The sequence below is a fragment of the Vigna umbellata genome, chromosome 4, assembly GCF_029865625.1.
Source record: "Vigna umbellata cultivar VRB3 chromosome 4, Vumbellata_1.0, whole genome shotgun sequence".
Classification (NCBI taxonomy): domain Eukaryota; kingdom Viridiplantae; phylum Streptophyta; class Magnoliopsida; order Fabales; family Fabaceae; genus Vigna; species Vigna umbellata.
Window position 1 is genome coordinate 54,020,549 of NC_142168.1, and position 27,755 is coordinate 54,048,303.

The window sequence follows — 27,755 nt, forward strand, 5'->3', positions numbered from 1 at the left end:
AAAAAATAAGTTAACATACAACTAAACAATATATGTATAATATTATATTGTATGTAATTTAATAACTCTATTTCAAATAATTTTATGGTTTCATAATTTTCTTTTATTTTTCTTTACACAGGGACTAGAGTAAAATATTATTAAAGTGATATTTTATTAATTATATTTCACTAATTTCTCACTCTCCTTATGTTATATTATCATATTTACCTTATATCACTTTTATTTTTCATTTAGATTTCTTTAATTTTGATCCTTTTTCTTCTTTTATGTATTTCTAATTTACAATTTAGAGAGCTACATTTCCTGTAACATCATTAAGACATTAATGTCTAGTTTGGCGATATATATCTTTAAATTTAAATTTGGAAAAGAAATTGTGTTGGATGAAACTTGAATGGTTATTCTTTTACTAGATTCGAAAATCACTTTAATTTATTTTTTAGAAATATAATACAGATCACTTCATTCAAGTTCTAACTTTTTGATAAGATACAATTTCCACAACAACAAAATTTATGATTAAATAGTTAATGTATGATTTGTTTTTTCTTTCTTGGTTGAATTACAGGAAGGAAAAACATAGAAGTCTTCACAAAAATAATAAAGTATCTTACATTTGATTAGTTTCCCTCAACAATAAATCAAAGAAATGTAGCATTTTCTTAAAGAAAGAAATTATGGGAGTAAGAGACTACTTTACTATTCAATTTTATAATCTTATGCTTAAAGATTTGCTAACTTTTCAATAATTGTATTAAAAATCATATTTATTATAAATTTGTAATAATGGACCATTTATAGAAAATATAAAACAGTGTATAGAAACCAAATTCAATCGATATAAATTAAAGCATGTACAAATTTTATTATTTCTAGTTAGAACTTTTTCTTTTTATTTTCAATACCAAACAAAATTAAATAGTTTATAGTTTATAGTTGAAAGAGTGTGAAAGAGTGTGAAAAAGCGAAGAAGATAACAGAAATTGAAATGGAGAAGTTAAGCGTGAGCCACATGAATGCTCGTTTCGCACTTCCCAATCGCTCTTTCGATTTTCTTCAATTTCAGCACTCAATTTTCTTCCTCAAGTTCCCCAATCCGAACCAGAATTCGAACCCAAACTCGAACCTCGTTCGATTGCGCAGGCTCAATTGCTCAGTATCAGACGGCACCGTTCCGTGTAAGCATCACAATTGTATTGTATTTTCCCCGCTGTTTCTGAATCAATTGGTGCAGTTATGTAAAGGGTTGGGTTGTGTTTGGATAAAGTTTTTGTAAAAGAGAAGTTTTTATCTAAACTAACTTAAAACTGTGATTTTTAAACAAATTAGTGGAGAGAATTTTGTATAAATCAGTTTATCTATAGTTTAGTTCATAGATTTTTTTTTTGGGAGTGTTTATTTTGACATGAATCTAAATTGGTTCTCAATTAACCAATGTTGTGTAAAAAAAAAAAGAAGAAGCAAAGTTGTTGATGTTATGTTGTCATTCTTGTTATGCAGCTTCTGTTGGTGCCACGGACTCGTCTCTTGTGGTGAAGGTGAGACTGATCGAGATTGTGGTATGAAGACTATGGGGTTGTTTGGATTCCAACTGAAAGTGCTTTTGAGAGTTTTTGTACTGAAAATATCGAGTTGTTTCTTTTGGGTACAAACTTCAAAAGATCTTTCTGGTTTTGTATCCAAACATACTCTAGTGATCTGCATAGATAGAATAGAAGATTGTTTTAACTGTTTCTTTAGTTTTGGTTCAGAAGAAGGCAGCAGAGGTGTCTTCTGACCTCAAAGGGACCTCCATATTTCTGGTTGGTAAGAATACCAGCCACCTTTTTAATAAGTTATTTTTTTTAGGTTATTTCAAGTTATGTAATCTTACTTCTAAAAAGAGAGTAGATGTATAGTAGGAAATCCTTCTGAAGTTTGCTGATATACACCTTTTTGGAATGACTATCCTAGCAAGATATAACTTCAAGGAGAAAACTTGGATACAGATACAGTGACTTCAGTGTTTGTATTGTTCTCCATACAGAATTGGAGTTATGTATTGGTAATTATGATTGAAGAACAATTGAAGTAATACCTAAAAGATTGTATCTAAGTTTTTTCTTTAGAGTAACTCGTCTTTTAATTTAAAATGAATTCAGTATGTTTTTAGTCTTTGAACTTACATGTGAAATTGGAATTTGTATTTCTCTTAGACTTTGATACATTTTTATCCCACAACTTTAAAAATAAATGGAAGTAGTCCTTTTAATTTAATAAAGTTAATTTTTGTGGGCTTATTAAAAGGTGCTTCAGGATTACATTTGAGTTGGAACATGTCAAAACGGTGCAAACAGCTAAAACATCATCTTAAAATATGTTTGACATGTCAAAAAAAATTAATGCAATTGGGTTAAAAAGACTATATATATTCATTTTTAAAGTTTAAAGACTAAAATATATTATAGTTTGAAACAGAGACTAATTTTAATTTTGTGTTAAAATTTAGGGACTAAAAACATATTTAATTCATTTAAAATAAATAAAGTAAGATAGAGGATGAAGAGCTCGGGATTGAAAGATTTAAGAATTTCTTTATCTGATATTTTTTAGAATTTATTTCCTCTTTTATAAAATTTACCACGACATTTAGTAAGTAGTTTTATGTCTAACTTAACTTCACAATTCTATATTTTTGGCAAAGGATTGCAAAGTTCTCTCAAAGCCGGTTTGGGAAAGCTGCTGGCTGATGCATTACGGTATTATTATTTTGACAGGTACGTATTTGTTTGTTATTCTCGGATTATAAAAAGGGAGGTTCCAGTTATTAGCTATAGTTGATGATTATGTATTCTGTCCAGTGATAGTTTGGTCGAAGAAGCTGTAGGTGGTGCTCTGGCTGCGAAATCCTTTAGAGAGAGTGACACGAAAGGCTTCTATGAGTCTGAGGTGATTGTTTGCAGTTTTTACACTCTATATATGGTGAATTTTGATTTTAATCCTAAAACAAAATTCATTGGTTTTTGGGTATCATAGATTCAAAATGGTCTGTATCTTTTAAGGATGACAAAGAATGCAGTATGAGCGATTATTTTGAATGATTTGAGATGTGACTTACCATAAGAAGAACTATAAAATAATACGATTTATGAAGATCAAAATCAACAAAATATGATACATTTGTAAGAACGAACAGACATGTTAAACTTCGATTGTATGTCTGACCTTAGTATACCAACAAGGTTGACATCTGTCGTTTTTAGCTGAGTTTTCTGGATACAGATGGTCATTTCCATCACTTAACTGTTGAGTTGGAATATCAAATGCTTACGTTTTACATGTCAAATGCAGACTGAAGTACTGAAGCAATTATCTTCCATGGGCCGACTAGTGGTTTGTGCAGGCAATGGAGCTGTCACAAGTCCAACTAATCTGTATGGATTTATAACTGCTACCTATTTGTGCTCACAACCCATAGTCACTGTAGTCCATTTCTTCACACACATGCAATGAGCGAATAAGAATTGTTGGGTGAAGATCAAACAACTCATCTTACCTTGGTAAATCATACTGATATCTTGCATTTGAGATTTGATCCACTTGATCTCCATCCAACAATTTTTATTATTGATTGCATGAATGCATGAAAAAACCAACCAAAGGATAAATAGTAATCTGCCAAACTCCATGTTTACTTCTTTAGTTATCATCATCATCATTATTACAATTATTATTATCTTGAAATGCTCTTGAATTGAAAATAGGGCACTTTTGAGACATGGAATTTCGCTGTGGATAGATGTGCCTCTAGATCTTGTGGCTAGGGATTTAACAGAAGACCAGTTTGTTCCAGGATCATACCCAGAGGTTTATTCCCTGCTGTGAAAAGTGTTGTTACACTAGTTTACAAATTTTTTTTCCTCTCTAAATCCCTGATTCTCAATGCCTCTGAAATAATGTTAGGTAAGGGATGAACAAGGTGCTCTATATGATAAATACAGAGCTGGATATGCTACAGCTGATGCTATTGTTTCAGTTCAAAGTACACAACCTTCCCTCGCTGTTTTGCTTACAGTTTTTTGTGTAGAAAGGGGAGGTGGGGGTGGTTTGCATTGCTTGTCTGAAGTCCTAACATCTTCTTTCCTTTTCACAGAAGTAGCATCCCGGTTGGGTCGTGACAACTTAGATGAGGTTACAATAGAAGACTTGACTTTGGAGGTTATATTTTTTATGCAAACAATTAAAACCATGCCATGCCTAACTGTTTCCTTTTGGGAACTACTAAATGAGCCTAACCATTTTGACTTGTCCAACTGTTATTACTGAATCTTGGCAACAAATTTGACAACTTTTTTTTTTTTTTCTGATTGTGTAGCATTGTTCTTATTGGCTATTGTTCTTAACTAATTCCAGGCTCTCAGGGAAATTGAGAAGTTGACCAGAGTAAAGAAGATGATTGAAGAGGCTGCAAGACCATTTTAACCTTCCTTTACCTGTAATCAAACGGGACAATATGAAACATTTTTGAATCTGCAACTCCTGGTTTAGCATCTCAAATTTAAGTTTTTATTCCAGTTTTCTTCCTTGAAATATGTATCTTCCTTTTGTTGCTGTTTTAAGATGGCACTGTAGAGTGTTATTTGAAAATGAAAAAAATACTCCTTTCTGTAGCTGGAAGGCAGCTTTTATGCCTGCTGTCATTTTTTCTTATCAATGATCCGTTGAATTTCCAATTCACTACAGCTTGAAATTGAATCCAATAAAAATAATATTACAAAAAAGGTTAGTAGAAATTAATAATTCAAAAACCAATTATAAAAGATTGTATTTCAATTAATATCACTATGTACTGAAGTGAGTTCTTTAGACAAAAATATTAGAGAGATATAATCGTAATATCGTACCAGTAAAATCTACATAAGAGAAAATAACATCATTTTTAACTCAAAATTGTAAATAAATTAATGTTGTTTAGAATTTTCTTTTATAAAAATGGAGCCTAATTTTTCTATATATTAGACCAAGAATTTTACTTCGAATATGCATTATGTCGAACTAACATTTATTCATCTTTCATTTCTTATTCTAATTAATTCAACAATTAAAATCAAACATTATCTACTGTATATTAAAAAAGATATTGAAAAGAAGTTCTGTTCATAAACGATACATAGTTGCAAACATAAAGTTTTTCTTTTTAGGGTTGAAACAAACTGAAAAAGTTCATGATGAAATTAAGAATTGGGTGAAGAATTCAGCATCCAACCAAACAAAGAAAACATTTAATATTCCCCTTTTCACCATCTAATTACTTCTATTAAGGAAGTTCATTGCTTCAAGATTAAGTGATTAATTTGCCCCCACACATTCTGAAAAAGACAGCCAGAAGTCAAATTTCAGATACTAAAGCCAGACATAGAAAATAGATAGGAAAGGAAGTCATAGATCCTAACCATAATTAAAATTACTAAACCAATACATTATTAAAGTAATTAAATTTTGTTACACTCTTTTTGTGTATTTATATTGATATTGTAACTAATATAACTGTTAGTTATTCAATAAATCGAATTAATATAATAACTTTTCATGTCATTTCACACTTTTGCTGATAAGAAAAAAAAAAAAAAAAGAGACAATTTACTTTTCAAAAACTAAAATCGAACTGTCTTTTTATAAAAACTAAACATATATTTCATCATTAAATCTACTACACACACTATCTAAAAATTACAACTATAATAATAACATTATTCATTTTTGTTTCTATATTAATATTATAAATTATTGAACTACACAAATATTTTAATTACTACATACAAAAATAAATCACTTGCACTAATTGTATATAAAATTCAACACCCCTCTTCTATTTTATACAAGAAACCACATCCACTACAATTCAAAACAAACAAAAAAAAAATCCCAAATTAACTAATAATTAATGTTTTATTTTTAATAATTAATTTCATCCTAAACCCTTCAAAATAGCTGTTTCCTACCTGTCTGGGTCGGTGGTTGCATTTCCAAACTTACATTCTGACATAAAACACAAACAAAAAGAAAGAAATAAAAATAACATAAAATAAAAATATATAAATAAAATGTTTCAAAAACACTTTTTGTTCTTTCTTCTTCTTTCTTTCTATGTGAGGAATGAAACTCTGGCCTGGTTTGTTTAACCAGGTCCTTACCAACTCTTAAAATCTTAACACCTTTTCCAAACACATTCCCTCTTCCCTTTGAATTTCTCGTTTTTCTTCCACAATGAACGACCTTCTAACGGTAACCTTGCATTTTTCTACCATCTCTTTCTATCTCATTTTTTTTTTTTATTTCTTCATTGTTGATTCAACTTGTTCTTTGTTCTTTCTCATTTGTTTTCACGCATTTCGGATTTTCTTCATGTGGGTTTTTCTTAGATCCAATTTTGTGCACAATGTGCAAGCTCAAGATTTCAACTTTTTTTTTACTTATATACTCTGTTCTTTTATTGTTTTACCGAGAAAAAAGAAAGAAAATTATTGGGTTTGGGGAATGTGGGTTCTGAATCATTTTAAAAATGGGATTTCAGTTTCTTCATCATCATTTGAGTTATGTTGAAATGCAATTTTGGTGAGTTTCATGGGGGAAATTTAATTTAATAGCTCTTTGCGTATGATGTTCTAGCGTTTACGGTTTCGTGATCTCTAGTTATCTGCGTAGCGATTTGTTCTGATTTAAAAGGGAAATAGTAATGAAAGAGGTTGCCATGGATTGTGACAATTAAATTAATCTAGAGTTAAACATGCAATTGGTTTTAATTTTCAATGGTCAACTATCTTGGAATTGTTTAAAATAAAAAAATTAATTAATAATGTATATTATGATATTTCAGTAGCCTCTTCTTCCCATTGCCAGATTCTCATTAACTAATCAGATTACAGTGGAGGTTCTTTATGGTAAAACAGTAACTCAAAAGCTATTCCTTTAGGAAGTTATGTGAAGGATCTAGGCTTATAATTGAGTTGCTAGCAGATTAAAATTTTTATAATTGTAAAATCAGCACTTTTGGTGAAACATTTCCTGCTTTCTCAATCCCCAGAATTTTATACCTGTAAAATGTAAAATCAGCACTTCTACTGATGTGAAGGGTATAGGCTTATCTGATTTTTTCATTCTAATACACAATGAGTTAAAACTATACTTCACTTCTCTCCCAATCCCCATAATTTTTTGTTTTATATTTAAATTATTCCTTACAGCTTATATAAAAGTAAACATCTTATAGACACCGTGATGCCTATAGAATTTTCTCTGTTTTTTTCATTCTGATATACAACGAGTTGAAACTAGACTTCTCTTCTTTTAGCTATAAATTCAAGTGCATGCAACCATTTACATACAACTTAAATAATTGATATGCTGCCCGCAAAAGCTGCATTTTTCACAATGAATATCATTTAATTATCCAACTATATAGTAATAATTTATTAAATATTGCCAATCCACAAAATAAATTATGTGAAATCTAACATTCTTTTCTTGCATCTGGGTTACGTGCTCAATGCTCACAAAAGCTCCATTGGCTTTACCTACACAGAAGTTGTTTTGTTTTCGTTACATAAGATTTTTCTCAATACAACAATAACATTATTCTATGCATGGATAAAGTTGTGGAAGTGTTTAAAATCTGTTGTTGTAAACTTGCTGATTCCTTCATCATTCAATTTTCAAGTGCACAGCCGTAACAGTAATGTTTCATGCCAAAGGGCTGCAAATGCTTAGGAAAGTCATTTTTATATTTAAAAATGTTGACAAGATGTTTGTGGAAGCAGTATACGCAATTCTGTATTTATAATATCTATAGAATGACGTTAGTTAGATTTGCACAATTAATCAGGCTGTGAATTCTGTACATCCATTGACTGTTACAGTCTTTTCACGGGACTAAAACGAACAGCAGTGCGGTGTGCAATAAGGGTCAATTCATGAATCCATCTCGTGTTAGGTCTTAGAATTACCTGTCACTACATAGGTCTTAACATTAGTATACTAATTAATAGTCATAACGTCTTGTAGGGAGACTGTATTCAAATTTGAGAGTATTTGTTCTGTTTGTTATGCTTTGAATTTTAAATGCATCTAAGATCAATACTGCTTTCTTGGTATGTAGAAAATTGTGTTATTTTATCTATGCGCAAATTGTTAATATAGCAATAACATTAATGGCTAGTTTATCGAGGATGTGCTGATAGCAACTTCAGTCTTAGGGTTGAACCATACATAGTAATTTGATGATGTATTTGTTTTCTCAGGAATCATTTGAAATCCCACGTCAAAGAGGTGGTGACATTGAGTTAGGAGAATATGCGAGGAATTCAGGAGAACTGGGCTTGGAAAGTTTCTTCAGAAAGGTGTTTATATATATATATATATATATGTGTGTGTGTGTGTGTGTGTGTGTATAAAAACATTATTCAGCTCAACTTTCATTATTTCTCTCCGTTCCTTAGCTTATGGGGCCTAAGCATTCATGTTCAACCATGTTGCTCATCTCGTTGATTGATTAGTCTCTTTTTATAGGTCCAAGAGCTTGATAAGCATTATGCTAAGCTGGATACGCTTTTGAGGAAGCTCCAGGTAACCTGTCTTTACAAACTTGGCTAGTAATTGTTGGCTTTTGAAACACTTGACTTACTAGTTTTGATCATTTGAAAGTAGTATGCAATTGGATGACAGTATGATGAATTTATTAAGTTTCACTGAAGTATGATAATTATAAATAAAGAAGTGGGCAATATAGAGGCATGATATGTTTTTGTGTGGATGGCCTGCCAAAATCAAGGTTATTTTCCTGTTGCTAATCTAACAGCAGAACCATCTATGTATACCTTACTTTGTTACCTGAAGTCTTACTTCCTGGTGCACTGTAGTGTAATTCATAAAGGCTGAAGAATGAAGAAAGTCTAGCTGATCAGAAAATTGAACTCTATTATTTACCCTTGTTAGAAACCCCCTACTTCATCTATCTCATAAGCACTTATAAGCTCTAATATAGTCTAACCAATTTTTTTCATGTAAGAACTCTGGCAAAGTGAAAAAGTCCAGATAATGTGCCTCCTTGCTTCTTTATGAGTTAACAATCCTCATACTGTACCTTATATCTACTTCCACGTGATTTCAAATCTCCCCTGCATGACTCTATTTTAGCGTTTATTTCGTCTCTCGATTCTCCAAATTAGGATCACATCACATCTACAAAAAACATGAATTTAGATAATAGTTCCTTGATATATTCTGTAATTATGTCCAAAATTTGGTATGGAGAAAAAGAGCTCACAGTTGACCCTTGATGTAATCATATTCTTAAAGGGAAATCCTTATCATACCATCGTGTGTTTGCGCACTAGTTTTGAACCCAACGTACATTTCATTGATGGTATGAATATAAGCGACTTGAAATCATTTCTTCTACTGTGCGCTCCATAAGGAATTTCGGGTCAATTGGTTGGCAGAAAAACTTACGTAGATTTGCAAGTTTAGACTAAAGGACAAGAGGAGGGATGGGATGACATGGTCAGGAAAACCATTTAAGGATAAAAAGTATGTAAAACTAGAATGACTAATGTTGCCTATCATTTTGTAGCTTGTGTAATGATTTTTTCTAAGATAGTTGTGTTGAATCGTAGTCAGCATCCGTAACAAGTGAATTGAGAAAAAAGAAAAGGGGTTAAACAAAAAGCCACTTTTGCTTCTGAACCTTAGTTAAATAAATGTTACATGTTTGGTCAAATTACTAAAAGTCATTGTGCTTACTTGTTTGTTTATACTATGACAAAAATTACTTGAAATTTTACTCACCATTTTTATGCAAACCTTGAATGCAGGATGCCCGTGAGGAAGCCAAAGTTGTGACTAAGGCTTCTTCAATGAAGGGTTAGTATAATTTGTTATATTGTTATTTTAAACAATCTTATGCATGTCACATTGCCCTTTTGATTTTATTTTAATTAACATAAAATAATTAAAGAAAAATTATCGTGTCATGCATCCCTCTAATATATTTCCTTAAAAAATATTACAGTAAGACACACTCAAATGTGGAAATTACTTATACTTTTGTGACTCATTGAATCTTTAAGGGAATATTTCTTGTAGGTGTTACTGAAATTTAGTATTGTAAAATATAAATTAAATATACATGTAAATAGAGAAATAGTTTGCAAGTTATTGTTCGAAATTACCATATTGATATGAAGAATTTGCTGAAGTGGGACTGTTTCTAGATGTTAAATTGCTGATCTGATAAAAGGACAGATTTTAACTTTTTTATTCTGGGGATCTAACTAAGTTCATGAGTGTTAAACTAATTAATGCGGCTTAATCCAATGATTATCTGCAGCTATAAAGGAGAAAATGGAGAAAGATGTTGATGAAGTTAAGAAAACTGCATATTACATAAAGTCCAGAATTGAAGAATTGGACAAAGAGGTGTCTCTACTGAATTCCTTTTTATCTGTTTTATTCAATCCAATGATTCTTGGTGTAAATCTACTCATTCATTCTGTGTTGTAGAATTTGACAAACAGGCAGAAGCCTGGGTGTGGAAAAGGATCAGGTGTTGACCGCTCAAGAACAGCAACAACCATGTCAGTAATGATCTGGCTTTTTATTTTATTATTGTTGTCTCATAACTTAAGACCAACTTTAGAAATGGAGTTTTTCATTTTATTTTTGAGTTTAATATATAGTTCTCTCCCTGCTTTCATAACTTTTCAACTATTCTTTTCACAAATTCTCTTGCAGCACAAATATATGACCTTTAGATATTGAAAGTTTTACTTGATAAATACAAGTCTATAAGAGACTCTAGGACGTCAATATTCCTCCTCCAACAATTTCTAGTCCTTTTGAAGTTTAAAATATTCTTTTGTTTTTCAACTTGGATGATATTCAATCCATTAATATGAATGTATGTTTCTTAATATGATAATATAAACCTGGAAACTAAGTAATGCTTAATGAGGATAAATCAAAAGTACAAGAAGACACTATCATCACCTCAATCTAAATGCTGAAAGTCAATGTAACATCTTTATATTATGAACCAAGTTTGTAATAGGTTACTTTTGTTCAGGAAGTTGTAATACATAATCCTTGAATATAAGTGAAAGTTTTGTTAATTTGTTGTGCTGGGCTCATGGTCTATCTTAAATTTAACTAGAGACTATGATAGGAATAAGAAAAGGTGGTTAGTGTATGAGAGAAGGAATAAGTGCAACTGACTATAACAAACTAACTGAAACTAACTGTCTAGGACAGTTAAGGGGGGGAGCGTGTAAGATTGTATAAATACTGGCTGGTTAGAAGAGTTAGGGGTTCTTGATTGTTTAGATTGTTAACGGGTACTTACCTGTTGAAGAGGGTTATGCCTCTGGGTGCTGTTTGTACAAACCTTTTACTGTGAATACAATTGATTTCTTCCAATCTTTCTTTGTTTCTTGGAGTGAAAGTGAGAATTGATATTAGGTTCCCAAGTTTGGAACCTAACATTTGGTCCGACCTGCCGGATCCCCAATCGGAGTGTTATCGCACGTAGAGATGGAGGGAAGAATGGTGGTAGTCGAAGGGCACTTAGAGGCGGTCGAAGTGGCAATTGCAGAGACGAAAGCTGATACGGGGGCGTTGCGACAAGAGACGGCGGCGATACGCCAGGACGTCCAGGCAATCTTGAAGGCGCTTGGAGAACGTCACCGCAATAACCACGGGAGGCAACAGGGGGAGAGTGAGTCGTTGGTGAACGATAATGGTGGTGGTCCAAGTGGCGGAGGGGGAAGAAATGGAGACGGTAACCAAGGAGGTATGAGCCAATGGAGGAAACGAGTCGAATTACCAGCCTTTGAGGGGGGCGAACCTTGGGTATGGATTGGCAGAGCAGAGAAGTTTTTCGAAGTACAGAAGGTGGGGGAGGAGGAGAAACTGGAACTGGCCTTTATCAGTATGGATGGCTACGCCGGAAGCTGGTTCCGATTCTGGCGAGAGAAAACCAAGAACCTTTCTTGGGATGGGTTGAAGAGAGCTCTTGGTATCCGTTTTGGAGGAGGAACACGAGGAACGGTGTATGAAAGGCTGTCAACCATACGACAGTCGGGACCGGTGGAGGAGTACATACGCGATTTTGAAGTTCTGGTGGGGCAGACGACCCAGATACCCGAGGAGCAGATCATGGGGTATTTCCTGTCCGGTTTGAGGGAAGAGGTGGGCGATCATGTCCGGCCACATGATCCACCGGATTTGATGACCGCCATGCGAGTGGCGAGGGATGTGGAGAAATTATGCACGAAGACCGGAGGAGGGTGGTTATCCAAGAATCAGAATTCTTGGGGGAAGGCGTCGGGTTCGGTGACGGTGCGAGGAGGAACGGCGGAAAGTGTGGGGTCTGTTAATAAAGACGCGACACAGGGACGGAATAAGGGGCTGGCTACCAGCGGCGGAGGGGATCGGACTGTTCGCAATCTACCTTACCCGGAGTATCTTAAACGAAGGGAAGAGGGTCGTTGTTTCAGATGCGGCGGACCCTTCAGTCCCGGCCATCGCTGCCCAGAGAGGGGCCTCAAAATGCTAATTGTGGTTGAGGAAGAGGAGGAGGTAGAAGGCGAAGAAGTGTCGGAGACGAGCCTTGCGACAATGGAGTTGTCGGCACTGTCCGCCGGAGGACTGACGACACCCAAGACAATGAAGTTACGAGGACACATCGGACAAAGAGAGGTATTAATTCTAATTGATAGTGGCGCGAGCCACAATTTCATTGATCGACGGTTGGTGGAGGAACTGCGGATGACGGTGACAAAAACACAGCCGTATTTGGTGAGTCTGGGGGACGGGCAGAGGAAGAGAATCAGTGGCTGTTGCGAAAAGGTAGCGTTGGAGATAGGAGAGGCTCAAGTCGTGGAACGTTTTTACATCTTCGAGCTCGGAGGGGTGGAGGTCATCTTAGGGGTAGAGTGGCTAGCAAAGCTTGGGGAGGTGACGGTGGACTGGAGAGTTTTAACGATGAAGTACAGACAAGGAGATAAGAGGATAATTGTACAAGGGGATCCCACGTTAGAGAGGAGGGTGGTGGGCCCCGAAGCTTTAAAAAAAATAGATGAGGTGGCAACATGTTTTTTGGTCTGGGAGTTGGGCCTGTGCGAGACCCATACAGGCAGCCCAAAGTGTTCAGGCCTTACGGAAAAACAGAAACAGCAGATGGGGGATTTACTAGAACAACATGACGTGGTGTTCACGGAGCTTGAGGGGTTGCCACCTAGCAAGGAGACGGTGCATCAGATACACCTTAAAGAGGGAATTGGTCCGATCAATGTCAGGCCGTACCGATACCCACATGTAATGAAAGATGAGATCGAGCAGCAAGTTTCGGAGATGCTCCGATCGGGGGTGATCCGTCCGAGCCATAGCCCGTACTCCAGCCCAGTAATTTTAGTCAAGAAAAAAGATGGCAGTTGGCGTTTCTGCATAGACTACAGAGCCCTGAATAGAGCGACGGTGCCGGATAAGTTTCCCATACCGGTGATAGAAGAGCTGTTGGACGAGTTAGGGGGGGCTTCCTATTTTTCTAAGGTGGACTTGAAGGCCGGGTACCACCAAATCCGCATGGCCGAGAAGGATATCGAGAAGACGGCGTTCCGCACGCACCAGGGACATTACGAGTTTGTCGTGATGCCTTTTGGGCTCACCAACGCGCCGGCAACATTCCAGAGCACTATGAACCATCTCTTCAAGCCCTATTTGCGGAAGTTTGTGCTCGTATTCTTCGACGATATACTGGTCTACAGTCGAACTTGGGAGGAGCACTTGGAGCACGTTGGGCAAGTCCTGTCAACACTGAGACGGGATCAGTGGGTGGCCAATCAGAGGAAGTGTGAGTTCGGGCAAACCCAAGTCAAATACTTGGGACACATTATCTCTCACAAAGGCGTGGAGATGGACGATGAAAAGATAAAGGCGGTGGTGGATTGGGAACGGCCAAAATCAGTGAAGAGTGTGAGGGGATTTTTGGGTTTGTCGGGGTATTATCGAAGGTTCATCAGGGACTACGGCAAAATTGCCAGGCCTCTAACGGATCTATTGAAAAAAGGAGGATTCACCTGGAATGAGAAAGCAGAGGAGGCATGGCAAGCGTTGAAGACAGCCGTCACGACAGCCCCGGTATTGTCCCTCCCAAATTTTCAGCAACCCTTTCACATTGAGTGTGATGCGTCGGGCAAAGGGGTTGGCGCGGTATTGATGCAGGGGAAGAAGCCGATAGCCTTTTTCAGCAAGGCCTTATCTGAAGGAGCTCTCAGCAAGTCCATTTATGAAAAAGAACTGATGGCTCTGGTATTAGCGATCCAGCATTGGCGTCCTTATCTTTTGGGACAGAGATTCATGGTCCACACTGACCAGAGGAGCCTCCGGTATCTCTTGGAGCAGCGTATCACGACACAGAATCAACAAAACTGGATAGCTAAATTGCTGGGATACGATTTTGAAATCATATATAAGGTGGGGACTACCAACCGAGTGGCAGATGCGTTGTCCCGAAGAGATGAGGGGGTGAACGACGAAGATAAGGAGTTGTCGGTGATAGCCAGGCCCTATTGGCAAGATTTCGAAGAAGTAATGAAGGAGGTAGCCGAGGACGAGAAACTACGTAAGGTGATAGAAGAGATAGAGGTGGACCCAAATTCTCACCCAGCATACACGATAGAACATGGAAGACTGCACTACAAGGGGAGGTTGGTGTTGTCGGCGCAGTCTTCGTGGCTACCAAGATTGATGGCAGAGTTTCACCTAACACAGATGGGGGGTCATTCAGGAGTTTACCGGACGTATAGGAGGATAGCTCAGTCCTTATTTTGGGTGGGGATGAAAAAGGACATTACAGAGTTCGTGGCTAAATGTCTTGTGTGCCAACAACACAAGTATTTAGCGTCATCACCGCAAGGATTACTACAACCCTTGCCTATTCCGAATGCAATATGGGAAGAGCTTAGCATGGATTTCGTGGTGCGGCTGCCTAAGTCTCAGGGGTACGACGCTATTTTGGTGGTGGTGGACCGACTGAGCAAGTATGCCCATTTCATACCACTCAAGCATCCTTATTCGGCAAGGACGGTGGCTGAGATTTTTCTAAGAGAAGTAGTACGGTTGCATGGGATTCCAAAATCCATCGTGACCGACAGAGACCCTTTGTTCTTAAGCATGTTCTGGAATGAATTGTTCAAAGGCCAAGGGACGCAGTTAAAAATGAGCACCGCGTATCACCCGGAGACGGACGGGCAGACAGAGGTGGTGAACCGGGTGTTAGAGGGATATCTCAGGTGTTTCTGTTCAGAGCAGCCGAAAGGGTGGATGACTGTGTTATCGTGGGCGGAGTATTGGTATAACACGTGCTATCAAGGGGCAATCCGATGCACCCCTTTTGAGGCTGTCTACGGGCGAGCACCTCCCTCCTTGCACAGATTCATTCCTGGTGAATCTCTAGTGGAGGCTGTGAATCAAGAGCTTCAAACCAGGGACGAAGCTTTGAAACAATTGAAGTTTCATCTTGAGCGCGCGCAAGATCTTATGGTGCGACAAGCTAATAAAAAGAGGAGGGTTGCGAACGTGGCAGTAGGGGACTGGGTGTATTTGAAGATACGACCCCATAGGCAATCCTCGATGCCTACCAGACTCCACCCAAAGCTATCAGCCAGATACTTTGGGCCGTTCCGGATAATTCAGATGGTAGGGGAGGCAGCCTGTAAGCTGCAGCTGCCAGAGACAGCTCGAATACATCCTGTGTTCCATGTTTCACAGGTGAAAAAGGCATTAGGAGAACATCAGGCGGAGAGGGAGTTACCACCGGACCTGCAGGCAGAGGGGCCTTCGTTTTGGCCCATGAAAATTTTGGGAAGGAGGCAGAGGACCGAAGAAGGCAGAAGTGTGCAGCAGGTGCTGGTGGAATGGCAACAAGGAGGGCCAGAAGGGGCCACTTGGGAAGATGAAATAACAATCAAGGAGCAGTACCCTGATTTCAACCTTGGGGACAAGGTTGATGATGAAGGGGGGGTATTGATAGGAATAAGAAAAGGTGGTTAGTGTATGAGAGAAGGAATAAGTGCAACTGACTATAACAAACTAACTGAAACTAACTGTCTAGGACAGTTAAGGGGGGGAGCGTGTAAGATTGTATAAATACTGGCTGGTTAGAAGAGTTAGGGGTTCTTGATTGTTTAGATTGTTAACGGGTACTTACCTGTTGAAGAGGGTTATGCCTCTGGGTGCTGTTTGTACAAACCTTTTACTGTGAATACAATTGATTTCTTCCAATCTTTCTTTGTTTCTTGGAGTGAAAGTGAGAATTGATATTAGGTTCCCAAGTTTGGAACCTAACAGACTACGTGAAATTTTGCCATATATTTCATGGCTTTCAACTTATATGAATATGCAACCTATGCTGAATCATAATGAGTAAACCTGAGTATTTTTCCAACTAGGATTATACTGCTAGGCTTCTGAATCATTACATTCTGTTTAGTGTTTTATCCAACCGATCTCATCTGTACTTTGTATTATATTATTTTACAGTTCTTTAAAAAAGAAACTGAAGGATAAAATGGCAGAATTTCAGGTGTGTTTGTCTCATTTTTTGTGATGTTTTTATTCTCTTGTCCTTTGAATTCATCTGAATCCATTTTTGAAAAATCTTTGCAGACCCTAAGAGAGGTCATCCATCAAGAGTATCGTGAGGTTGTTGAGAGAAGAGTTTTTACAGGTTTGAGTTGTTTACTCATTAGTGGTTGCATTCAATTTTATGCAGTTATGTACCATTAGTTTCATTGAAATGGAGTTAATTTCTTCTTATTCTTTGGTTTTCTTGATTTCAGTTACAGGCACAAGAGCCGATGAGGAGGTATTTTTCTTTTCTGAATTTTCCTAAATAGATGGACATGTCTATTAGAAGTTTTTCTTCTAATCATTTAACGATGTACAGACAATTGACAGATTAATTGAAACTGGAGATAGTGAACAAATTTTCCAGAAGGCAATTCAGGAACAAGGACGAGGCCAGGTTCATATATCCTTCCAACTTTCTCCTTCAAATCCTCCCTAAATGCCTATTTAACTCTTATATTATCCAAATATCAACATGAATATCCTCCACTCATCTAAACCCACCATTCCTACATTTCTAATACCTCCCCCATAATTTGTGTTTTTTGGGCTGGGAAGGGGTGAGGAACATTGATCTTCCCTGGGATATAGGCAAATTACATGATATCAGGAAATCTACCCTGTCACCGTACAGTCCTCATACATGTGTTATCTTTGTAGATAATGGACACCTTGGCTGAAATACAAGAGCGACATGAAGCAGTTAGAGATGTTGAGAAAAAGCTTCTTGATCTACAACAGGTATTTAATCAGTTTGTTCAATTAATCAGAATGTGATTAGGACATTTGATATCCTGATTAGATGATGATATAGACCAGGGATAATGCATAGAATAATTACGGGGGCAGCCCTGATAAGTACAAATTACATAGTAATGACCTATGCTGCAGAACCATTATTATATCACTAAAACAAAAGGAGAGGTAGTGGGTTGAGATTATTTTGAACTGTAACATATTTATACTTTATTCATATGATGATAGATTTAGTTACAATGCGCTGTAAAAACTGATGGTATCATTTCATTTCTGAATGAATTTCCGGTTACAGTTTTGCTGTACGCACATTTTTGGTCTTTATTTTATTTCATTTCTTGATAAATTCACATATGTGTTGCTAAAGTGATTCGTACATGTGATGAAACCCATAAATACATCACTGCACTCCATTTGTCGGAAGCTAAAAGTTGCTTTTGCAAGATTATTAGATGCCATTAGAAAATAGTGTAATCTATTATTAAAAGTGTGTTTAGAATTATGATTATAATGCACACACCTATATGCCTACAAAATATATGGAGGTAGAGATAGATATCTAGTTTGCACTTTAATTTCTTTGTCTTGGCAGATATTTCTGGATATTGCGGTGTTAGTGGATGGACAAGGAGAAATGCTTGACAACATTGAAACACAGGTATTTTGTTCTCTTTTCATATCCGACCATAGATATAGTGTGTCAAGTCTTAGCTATTGTTAATTTATGAGTTTTATTGTCAGTAGGATATTCAGGATTAAGTATACTACTATGAGCTGTTAGAAGTTGTTAAAAGATTCTGTGAGATTTCTATATAATTATTATTATAGGGATAAAGTTCTCTACGTATAGGGGCTGATCTCCTGTTTCAAAAAAATCAATTGAATAAAAATGTTCTTTCATATTAATTTTTTCATGTTGGTATCAAAGACTTTAGCCATCCCATATATAAGAGATCTCGATGCTACCTTCCATCCAAGACCTATGGAAGTGGCTTTGTGGATCGAATGCCATTAGCCATCCCATATATAAGAGACCTCGATGCTATCTTCTCCTTACATACTGCTCACGTTATTTATTTTGACTCCTCGCTTGAATTTCTCATAATCTTCCTCTCAAGTGTGAGTTTCCACCAAGCAAGTTAAAATTGAGATTATGGTCAAGATCGTGAAGGGTTCATAAAATCGTAAAGATTTTACTTTCTATGAAAACATGGTATACACACACATGCATAACCAATAGTAGAAAAATTGATTTCATGTTCTTAATTTTACATTTAATTAGATATGGGTGAAGAGATGAGTATGCATGTTAGGGTATAAGGTGGGAGGTAAGGAGAAGGAGAAGAAAGGTAGGAGGGAAGTGAGGCCAAACGGTATTGACCGTAAAGGCCGAACGGTGGAAGGCATGTAGAGGTAAGGCCGGACGGTGGACAAGGGGGAACGGTTAGACCGGAAGGTGCATAGGGGGAGCTACTAGGCCGAACGGTGGGAGGCAGGGAGCGACCAGGTCGAATGGTGGGAGGCAGGGAGTGACCAGGCCGAACAGTGGGCAGTAGGGAGTGACCAAGTTGAACGGTGCGAGGCAGGAGGGCCGAACAGTTGGGAGCAGAACCGAAAGGTAGAAAGGAAGGAGCAGGATGGCCGAACGGTTGGGAGCAGAGGGGAAGCATCCTAACTGACACAACAATTAAGATGGGCGGGAAATTAATTAGAGTATAAGGTTGTATCCCAGGATATTATTACGTATAAGTTAAATATAGTAAATAAGGATAAAGATATTCGTATCAAATAATTATAATAAATAGGATTATTTGTATAAGATAATTATAATAAATAGGAGTAATTTCTATTATTCATTACCTTTTCGGGAGGGAATTAAATAGTATTAATAAAGGAGAAGCCTAAGGTTTAAGGCATGTTTTTGATAATTGAGTTTTGTAAAGGAGGTTATGCTCCAGGATAATTGACGGAGGTTATGCTCCCAATTATTGGTTGACTGAAGGAGGTTATGCTCCCAGTTATTATTTACTTGTGTTTACCCAGATATTACCATCAATAAAAGAGATTCATCCATCCTTTTTCATTCGTTTATTGTTCTATTACGTGTGTGAGAGTGTGAAAGGTTGTATTTGGCTAGTTTACGTACTCAGGTACGTAACAATTGGTCCGACCTGCTGGATCGTCAAGGGAGGAAACTGCCGGATCCGACGAGGGAGAGTACGAGGCCATTCAAAGAGACAGAAAAGAGAGAGAACGTCATGGAGGGAAGGATGAGTGTCGTCGAAGTCAAACTGGAGCACGTGGGGTTAAGTCAGGAAAGCATGCAAGTGTCCATAGGCGTGATGGAGACAAAGATGGAAGCAGTCTGCAAGAATTTTCAAGAGCTAATGAGAGTGATGACAGCAGGAATCCCTTACCTAGAGGGGAAAGCTGAAGGAAGTCAAGGGTCGGTCAATGGGAAAATCACTAAAGAGGAGGGCGAGAAGGATGAAGAATCGAACGATGGGGAAGTTGATGGATCGAACAGTGACAGGGGCAATAGACCGCACGACGTTGGACGCCAGGAGGAACCTTTGAATTTGGAGAAGAAGGGTAGAGCTACCAGTTTTCGAAGGGAATGATCCACTAAATTCGATCAATAGAGCGGATAAATTCTTCGAGTTACAAGGGGTGTCTGAGGAGGAAAAGTTGCGTCTGGCATACATCAGTATGGAGGGTAGTGTCGGATTCTGGTTCAGATTCTGGTTCAGATTCTGGAGGGAACAAACCGACGACTGAACATGGACGGGACTAAAGGAGGCAATAGTGGTAAGGTTCGGAGGCAGCAATCAGGGACCAATCTTTGAGAGACTGGCGGCCATTAAACAGTCAGGCTCAGTGGAGGAATACATCTGGGAGTTTGAAATCTTGGTGGGGCAGACAAGGGGAGTGACCAAAGCACAGCTGATGGGATACTTCATGGCAGGCTTACATGATGAAATTCGGAAGCAAGTACAACTGCTTGATCCGCGAGAGTTGATGGCGAGGGACGCAGAGGAGATCTAAGGGGGCGTGAAGGCTGGGAACGGAAGTATGATCAAGAATCAATCTGGGGAAAAACTGAACGGTGCGGATACGCGTCGCCCTAACCAGAGCTGAATGGTGACTGCCGTGGAGAGCGGAGCGGCCATCCCGGAGAATGAGGGGACCGGACGAAAGGAAAGAAACGTGAGGGATCTGCCCTATGAGGAATATGCAAAACGGAGGAAAGAAGGAAGGTGCTTTAGATGCGGCGAGCGGTTCGGTCCTGCTCACCGTTGTCCGGACAGGAGCTTGAGAGTCACGATATTGGCGGAAGATGAGGTGGGATGGCCACCACCCGAGCCTTCAGACTTGAATTGATGAGGAGTCATGAGATCAAGCTCCCCGTTTTCAACCTTGAGGACAAGGTTGTTTTGCAGCGGGGTGTAATGTTAGGGTATAAGGTGGGAGGTAAGGAGAAGGAGAAGAAAGGTAGGAGGGAAGTGAGGCCGAACGATATTGACCGTAAAGGCCGAACGGTGGAAGGCATGTAGAGGTAAGGACGGAAGGTGGACAAGGGGGAATGGTTAGACCGGACGGTGGATAGGGGGAGCTACTAGGCCGAACGGTGGGAGGCAGGGAGCGACCAGGCCGAACGGTGGGAGGCAGGGAGTGACCAGGCTGAACGGTGGGAGGCAGGAGGGCTGAACGGTTGGGTTGGGAGCAACACCGAACGGTAGAAAGGAAGGTGCAGGATGGCTGAACGGTTGGGAGCATAGGGAAAGCATCCTAACTGACACGGCAGTTAGGATGGGCAGGAAATTAATTAGAGTATAAGGTCGTATCCCAGGATATTATTACGTATAAGTTTAATATAGTAAATAAGGATAAAGATATTCGTATCAAATAATTATAATAAATAGGATTATTTGTATTAGATAATTATAATAAATAGGTGTAATTTCTATTATTCATTACCTTTTCGGGAGGGAATTAATTAGTATTAATACAGGGGAAGCCTAGGGTTTAAGGCATGTTTTTGATAATTGAGTTTTGTAAAGGAGGTTATGCTCCAAGATAATTGACGAGGTTATGCTCTCAATTATTGGTTGACTGATGGAGTTTATGCTCCCAGTTATTATTTACTTGTGTTTACCCAGATATTACCATCAATAAAAGAGATTTGTCCATCCTTTGTCATTCGTTTATTGTTCTTTACGTGTGTGAGAGTGTGAAAGGTTGTATTTGGCTAGTTTACGTACCTGAGTACGTAACAATGCATGTAACGTAATCAAAGTTCTGCGAGAAGAAGAGATGCTTATTAGTTACAAGTACCTTAATTGAGTTTTATTTTAATTGAAACCCATTCATCCAACAAGGTGAAGGGTGCACTAGAAAACACCTTAATTTTTTTTAATTGGGTTTGAATTTTATTTTAATTGAAACCCCATTCATCAAGAAAGTGAATAGGTGTTGTAACTGAAAAATAAAAAAGATGAATTTTAATTGAATTAATTTTTAATTAGGTTTAGATTTTATTTGAACTGAGTCTATTCACCCTAGAAGATGAACAGGTTGTGCAGCGGACAATTTAGAAAAAGCAGTGATGCACACGATTTTGTTTGACAATCCCCACGATTTTTCTCTGCCATGATCATATGTGGGATTTGATTTGGAAATACTGTATAAAATTGTAGGATCTTACAATTTTATGAGTTAAATGTCGATTTTAACTACAATGGTCTCCACACATTGCAAACTCTTCCTTCACCTTGAAAGGTGTTCTACACACAAGTCATCTACTCGTATAACACTTCTCACTAATGGCATCGATTGTTGGGTTCCTTGAGTGGATGTACAAGGGAGGTTTGGTACCTAACTTGAGAGTTGTGAATCCAATGAGCCTGAGCCATTTAAATGTGATGTATGTCAACTTGTTAAGCACCATTGTGCCACATATCCTCCTAATAATACAAAAAGTGCTCATTCTGATGTTTGGGACCTGTGTCAAACTCTAGCATATTTGGTACTAAATGATTTGTTGCTTTTATTGATGATTGTACATTTACTACATGGATTTTTCTCATAAACGAAAATTTTGAAGTGTTTACCTTATTTGTGAAATTCTTCCATATGATAAAAGCATAATTTGGAAAGTCAATTAAACGTTTACATTATGATAATGGGAAGAAATATGTAAATCATGACATGCTTAAATTCCTTTTCAAGAATGGTGTTATTCATGAATTCACATGTGTATAACACCACAACAAAATGACGTTGTTGAAAGAAGAAATAGGCATCTTGTTGAGGGTATACGGGCATTTATTCTCTAGATGTATTTCTCTTAATCGTATTAGGGTGAAGTTGTCCTCACTACTGGCTATCTTATTAACTAATTATTTATTGGGTTTTAGATGATCTGAGTGCATATCTTCTTTCCTTCCATCTATTCTCTTTCTCTCTATTCTTCATAATTGGGTGTTTGGATGTGTTATGTTTATCCATATTTATAGTCAGTTCTGTGGAAAGTTAGATCCTAGAGTTGTATTAATTGGTTTTTATAATTAAAACGATATTGTTGTCCAAAAGATATCGTTTTTACCTCTATAAATATTACTTTTGATGAAACTAAATCTTTTTACATGTATGCTTAGCTTTAGGGAATGAGTTCTTTCGAAGTTGAATCTTTTGAATCTCTTTAGTCAGTTTTTGTCCCTTTCATACACGAACTGTCTCATACTGATATTACTTTTGGTACTTCTGATGCTTCTCCTATCATATTTCATCTGGATGTCTTTGAAGTTGCTCCTAATAAGGGTATCTTTGTTCTCAAGTCATCTCCATAAATTAGTCGTATCGAGAGTTTTTTCCATATACAATATTATAGGAGACAAAAATAACCTTACCTGATCCAAGAACAATTCCAATCGTTTGAGCCAAGGGTAAGTGCTCCTTCTTCTAACACCCCATGAATCTTTGGAAAATTCCTTGAATAATAATTGGTCGTGATCTAACCTCGATGACTTGCCCATTGTTTTGAGAAAAGGAACTCGATCTTGTACCAAGTATTTTATTTCTCATGTTGTATCCACTATAAACCTTTCCATGCAACACCAAAGTTTCCTCTTTGCCATTGATGCAATTAGAGTCCCTACATCAGTTCAATAAGCATTGAAAAATGAAAATTTGGTTCTAGCCATGAATGAAGAGATGAGTGCCATAGAAAAGAACTAGACATGGGAAATTGTTGATAGGCTATTAAAAGGGCAATAGGATGCATATGGGTTTATAATGTAAAGTATAAATTCGATGGCACATTAGAACGTTACAAAACAAGGTTAGTTTTTAAAAGATATACTCAGACTTATGTTGTTGATTATGAGGAAACATTTGATCCAGCGTCAAAGATGAATGCTTCTAGAATCATTCTCTCATTGGCAACTTATTTTGGTTCGAAATTGCAATAACTTGATGTGAAAAATGTTTTTCTGCATGGACATTTAGAAAGTCTTCATGGAAATTCCTCTAGGGTTTAGGTATAATGAAAAAGGGTATAAAGTGTGCAAGTTAAATACGGACTCAAACAATCAACCCGTGCTTGATTTGGTAGACTCAGTTAAGTTATGATCTCTGAGGTTATTGACAGAGTCAAGGTGACCATACCCTGTTCATCAAGAATTCCCTAGAAGGTAAACTAACTCTACTCTTGGTCTATGTTGATGCTATGATTGTTGTAGGAGACGATGAACATGACAAACAAATCTTGAAAGAAAACCTTGTTGATCAATTTGAAACGAAGGATCTAGGATGATTAGGGTATTTCCCTAGGATAGAAGTAGCTTACTCAAAGAAAGACATCTTTAACTCTCAAAGAAAGTACATTCTTGATCTTTTCAAAGAAATAAATAAGATTGATGATAAGACACTAGAGTTCTTATTAAAACAAAACCATATAATTGGAAGTGATGAAGCCAGTTCTACTATGACTAAAGGTTAATATCAAATACTTGTTGGTAAGTTCATTTACTTAGCTCACACCAAACTTGACATAGCCTATGCTATGAGTGTAGTTAGTTGGTTCGAGCATAACCCAAGGGAGAGACATTTCCAAGCTATGAACAGAAGCCTTCAATATTTGAACATAAGTCCATAAAGGAGATTATTATTCAAGAGGAATGAAAATTTTAAAATAAAAGTATATACTAATGCAGATTATGCAAGGTGTGTCACATATTGGAAATCCACCTTAGAATGTTGCATGTTCTTAGGTGGAAATTTGATAATAAGTCAGTTATTAGTATTGCTCACAATCTAGTTTAGTATGATAGGACCAAACACATAAAGATAGATCAACAATTTATTAAATAGAAATTGGATAGTGGCCTTATCACTACTTCTTATGTCTGGGCTTCATTAGCGCATCTGCTAACCAAAAGTCTTCCTATTGAACGGTTTCATGATCAAGCATGCAAGCTAGGAATGATGGATATTCATTCACTAGCTTGAGGGGAGTGTTAGTAGAATATTAAGTATACTACTAAAAGTTGTTAGTAGAATATTAAGTATACTACTAAAAGTTGTTAGAAGATTCTAGAGGTTTCTTTGTAATTATTACTGTAGGGTTAGTGTTCTCCATATATAGAGACTAATGTAATGTTTCAAAGAAATCAATTTAATAAAAATCTTTCATATTAATCTTTTCAAGTAGTTTGTTTTGTATGTAAACAGACACCCCCTCTTTTGTATACCAGGTTTTGCTGATCAATAATAATTGCCGTTCCATACTTTTTCTTTCTCTCACGACATCTCTTGTTTGTTAATTAAGCAAGTTAAGCTTAGATTTTAATATCAAGTCTGAGAAGAGGGTGTGAAAGGAGCAAATTTTAGCTGTATAATTCAAATGTTCGTATGGTGAATATTAGAACTGATAAAAGTTTAAAACAATCTTTGTTATCCATAGATGGTTATATGACTAAGATGAACTCATGATTATAGATAAGGATCAGTTTATATCAGCCTGTCACTCACTTATTAATTACTGTGAAATTTGATCGGTGAAAAGTTATGTTTGTGATGAAAGTTGGTTTCTGTTGTTGATTGAATCAGGTTTCAAGTGCAGTGGATCACGTGCAGCAAGGTAACAATGCCCTTGTTAAAGCCAAGAAACTTCAAAAGAACTCCAGAAAATGGATGTGTGTTGCAATCTTGATACTTCTCATTTTTATTATAATCATCGTTGTCTCTGTCATCAAACCATGGGCTCACACAAATGGTGCATAATTGCATAACTTATACGCCATGATTTTTACTTTTTTCCCTCATCCATTCTTTTGCTTTGTCATGTTGTAATAGCGTTCTTTCCCTGTCATGTTGCTTGAAAGAAGAAACATTTGACCAAACATGTAAAATGTTGAATTGAGTTGTACATGAAAGGAAAAAAAAATGGTCTTTCATTTATGTCATTTTAAAAATTTGAGATGACATTTATTATTATTATTATTATTATTATTTCCCATTTGTACCATTGAAATAAAAGAAGAAGTGTTTGAAATGGGAAAGTAATAAACAAGAGAAATAAATAATAAGAAACTATAATTAGTTTTAATAAATATAAGAATTTATCAGTAGTCTTAAATTCTTGCTATAACATTAGATAAGGAAGGCCCGGAGCTTTTTCCTCCACCTTCATATATTTACTTTTGCATCTTCTTAAATATTTGTATTTGGGACTTTGTATTCTAAAATATAAATTTTGTATATGAAATGTCTAATAAAAATATATTTTTTATTTTGTATTACATAATGTATAATTGAAAATGTAATTTCTTGTATTTCAGAAAATATAATTATAATATAAAAAATGTATTTTAAGTTATATAATTTAAAATATAATTTTTATTTTGTGTTTTAAAATATATAATTCAAAATAAAATAAAATAAAAAATAGTAATATTTTGTCTTATATATTTCGAAATACAAAAAGTTACGGACAGTGTAAGAAGAAATTCCCGGAGGCATTGATAAAGGTATTCTGTAGGGGCTGAATGACCTTGGAAAAGTGAGACATACCATGTGGGACGAACGACACTGAAATGGCTAGGACAACAATACACAGACAAAGCCGAATGATCCCATGAATATCGGACGACCTCATTGGATAAATAATTTTTTATAAGGATTAAGGTAAATAGTGATTAAGAGTAATGGGTCGAGATTAAGATTACTCATCTCAAATCCACCTCAAAAATTATAAATATAGGTCAAAGATAAAAGATATGTGATTGTATTTACTATGCATTTAATATCATTGCTTTGAATATCCTATGGACCAATTACTGACTTAAGTATTGGAGAACTTTTGGCAAGTACTCCTTCAAATGGCTGGAGAGAAGACAAAGGTAAAGAACATAGAATTTTGGATGACTTCGAAGAAGAAATTGTGATGGTGTTAGAAGTTGTTTGACCCTATACTCGAAACATTTTGGCGTACATCGTGAGGCCGAGTAATTTGAGTTAAACCCAATGGTGACCACGAGAAACATGAGCTCAGAAGACCCGACGAAGATGATCAGAGTGCTTCAATAGAGGATGGAGGAAATGAAACAACGCCACGAGGCAGAGCTGGCTGCGCTCCGGGCAGAGTGTGTGGCTCGAGCCGCGGAGGAAAAGACTACGGAGGTTGGAGGAAAGACTGGGGAGGAAGGGGGAAAAGCTTTCAAGGGGGAATGGACGGAGCAGAACGGGGCGCCCGACAATTTATGGCAGCCGACCAAGACAAAAGTAAGAGAAAGTGGGACCAAAATCGTCCTAGATGAGAGCGCCGCTGTCAGTAACCAATTTGTGGTGAAGGCCGAGAACACAGTCGGCATGCTGTCGTTTGTTTCAGCTACTATGGACGTGCACATATATGAACAGTTCGTCCCTCCTTAGTTCAAGATGTACGACGGGTCAACCGACTAAAGGACCACATAAAAACGTTCACCAATCGGATGATGTTTCACAATAGAAACGACGCCATCTAGTGTCGAGCCTTCTTCCTGTGATTAGGATAGGAAGCATTGGAATGATTTAATTCATTGTCTCCCAACTCAATTGAGAACTTTGATAGTCTCAAGCACATGTTCGACCATTAGTTTGTGAGCAGTCGTGCTCAAGACTTGATTGTCTTCGCACTGGTGAATCTTAAGTAGGAGAAGGAATAGTCGTTGAGAATGTCCATGGATTGATACCAGAAAATTGTACGACGGGTGAATGGCCTAAACACAGAGCTCGCGCTTCATTACATGCTCTTGGCCCTTAGGCCGGGTCCGTTCGTCGATAGCATTTGCTGGCGA

General features: G+C 37.0%; 2 protein-coding genes across 3 annotated transcripts; both read left to right on the forward strand.

The window, feature by feature from the left end:
• Window positions 1-945: 945 nt before the first annotated feature.
• Window positions 946-4,652, forward strand: SKL1 (shikimate kinase like 1). 2 transcript variants are annotated; one of them, XM_047322055.2, is made up of 10 exons: window positions 946-1,181; window positions 1,504-1,541; window positions 1,755-1,809; window positions 2,687-2,759; window positions 2,844-2,931; window positions 3,334-3,416; window positions 3,747-3,849; window positions 3,946-4,024; window positions 4,136-4,200; window positions 4,396-4,652. In XM_047322055.2, the coding sequence occupies exons 1-10, from the start codon at window positions 992-994 to the stop codon at window positions 4,462-4,464; spliced, it is 843 nt and encodes a 280-aa protein (XP_047178011.1). In that variant the 5' UTR covers window positions 946-991; the 3' UTR covers window positions 4,465-4,652. The 2 variants fall into 2 exon arrangements, with proteins under 2 accessions (XP_047178011.1, XP_047178012.1); XM_047322056.2 differs by having other exon boundaries at window positions 1,758-1,809.
• Window positions 4,653-6,113: 1,461 nt separating this feature from the next.
• LOC124845032 (syntaxin-132-like) lies at window positions 6,114-25,911 on the forward strand. Its single transcript, XM_047322057.2, has 13 exons — window positions 6,114-6,267; window positions 8,280-8,378; window positions 8,548-8,604; window positions 9,852-9,900; window positions 10,367-10,455; window positions 10,540-10,613; window positions 16,576-16,618; window positions 16,702-16,762; window positions 16,875-16,900; window positions 16,982-17,059; window positions 17,323-17,403; window positions 18,011-18,076; window positions 25,528-25,911. Exons 1-13 carry the CDS (start codon window positions 6,250-6,252, stop codon window positions 25,699-25,701), a joined length of 915 nt encoding a protein of 304 aa, XP_047178013.1. The 5' UTR covers window positions 6,114-6,249; the 3' UTR covers window positions 25,702-25,911.
• Window positions 25,912-27,755: the final 1,844 nt, after the last annotated feature.

What these genes read in the sequence shown, in the direction of transcription:
- SKL1 (XM_047322055.2), top strand. Translation starts at nt 992, where the DNA reads ATGGAGAAGTTAAGCGTGAGCCACATGAATGCTCGTTTCGCACTTCCC. An exon ending in CGGTATTATTATTTTGACAG is followed by an intron (nt 2,760 to 2,843) that starts GTACGTATTTGT and finishes TATTCTGTCCAG; the next exon opens with TGATAGTTTGGTCGAAGAAG. An exon ending in TGCTATTGTTTCAGTTCAAA is followed by an intron (nt 4,025 to 4,135) that starts GTACACAACCTT and finishes TCCTTTTCACAG; the next exon opens with AAGTAGCATCCCGGTTGGGT.
- LOC124845032 (XM_047322057.2), top strand. An exon ending in CGCTTTTGAGGAAGCTCCAG is followed by an intron (nt 8,605 to 9,851) that starts GTAACCTGTCTT and finishes CCTTGAATGCAG; the next exon opens with GATGCCCGTGAGGAAGCCAA. An exon ending in AGCTTCTTGATCTACAACAG is followed by an intron (nt 17,404 to 18,010) that starts GTATTTAATCAG and finishes TTGTCTTGGCAG; the next exon opens with ATATTTCTGGATATTGCGGT.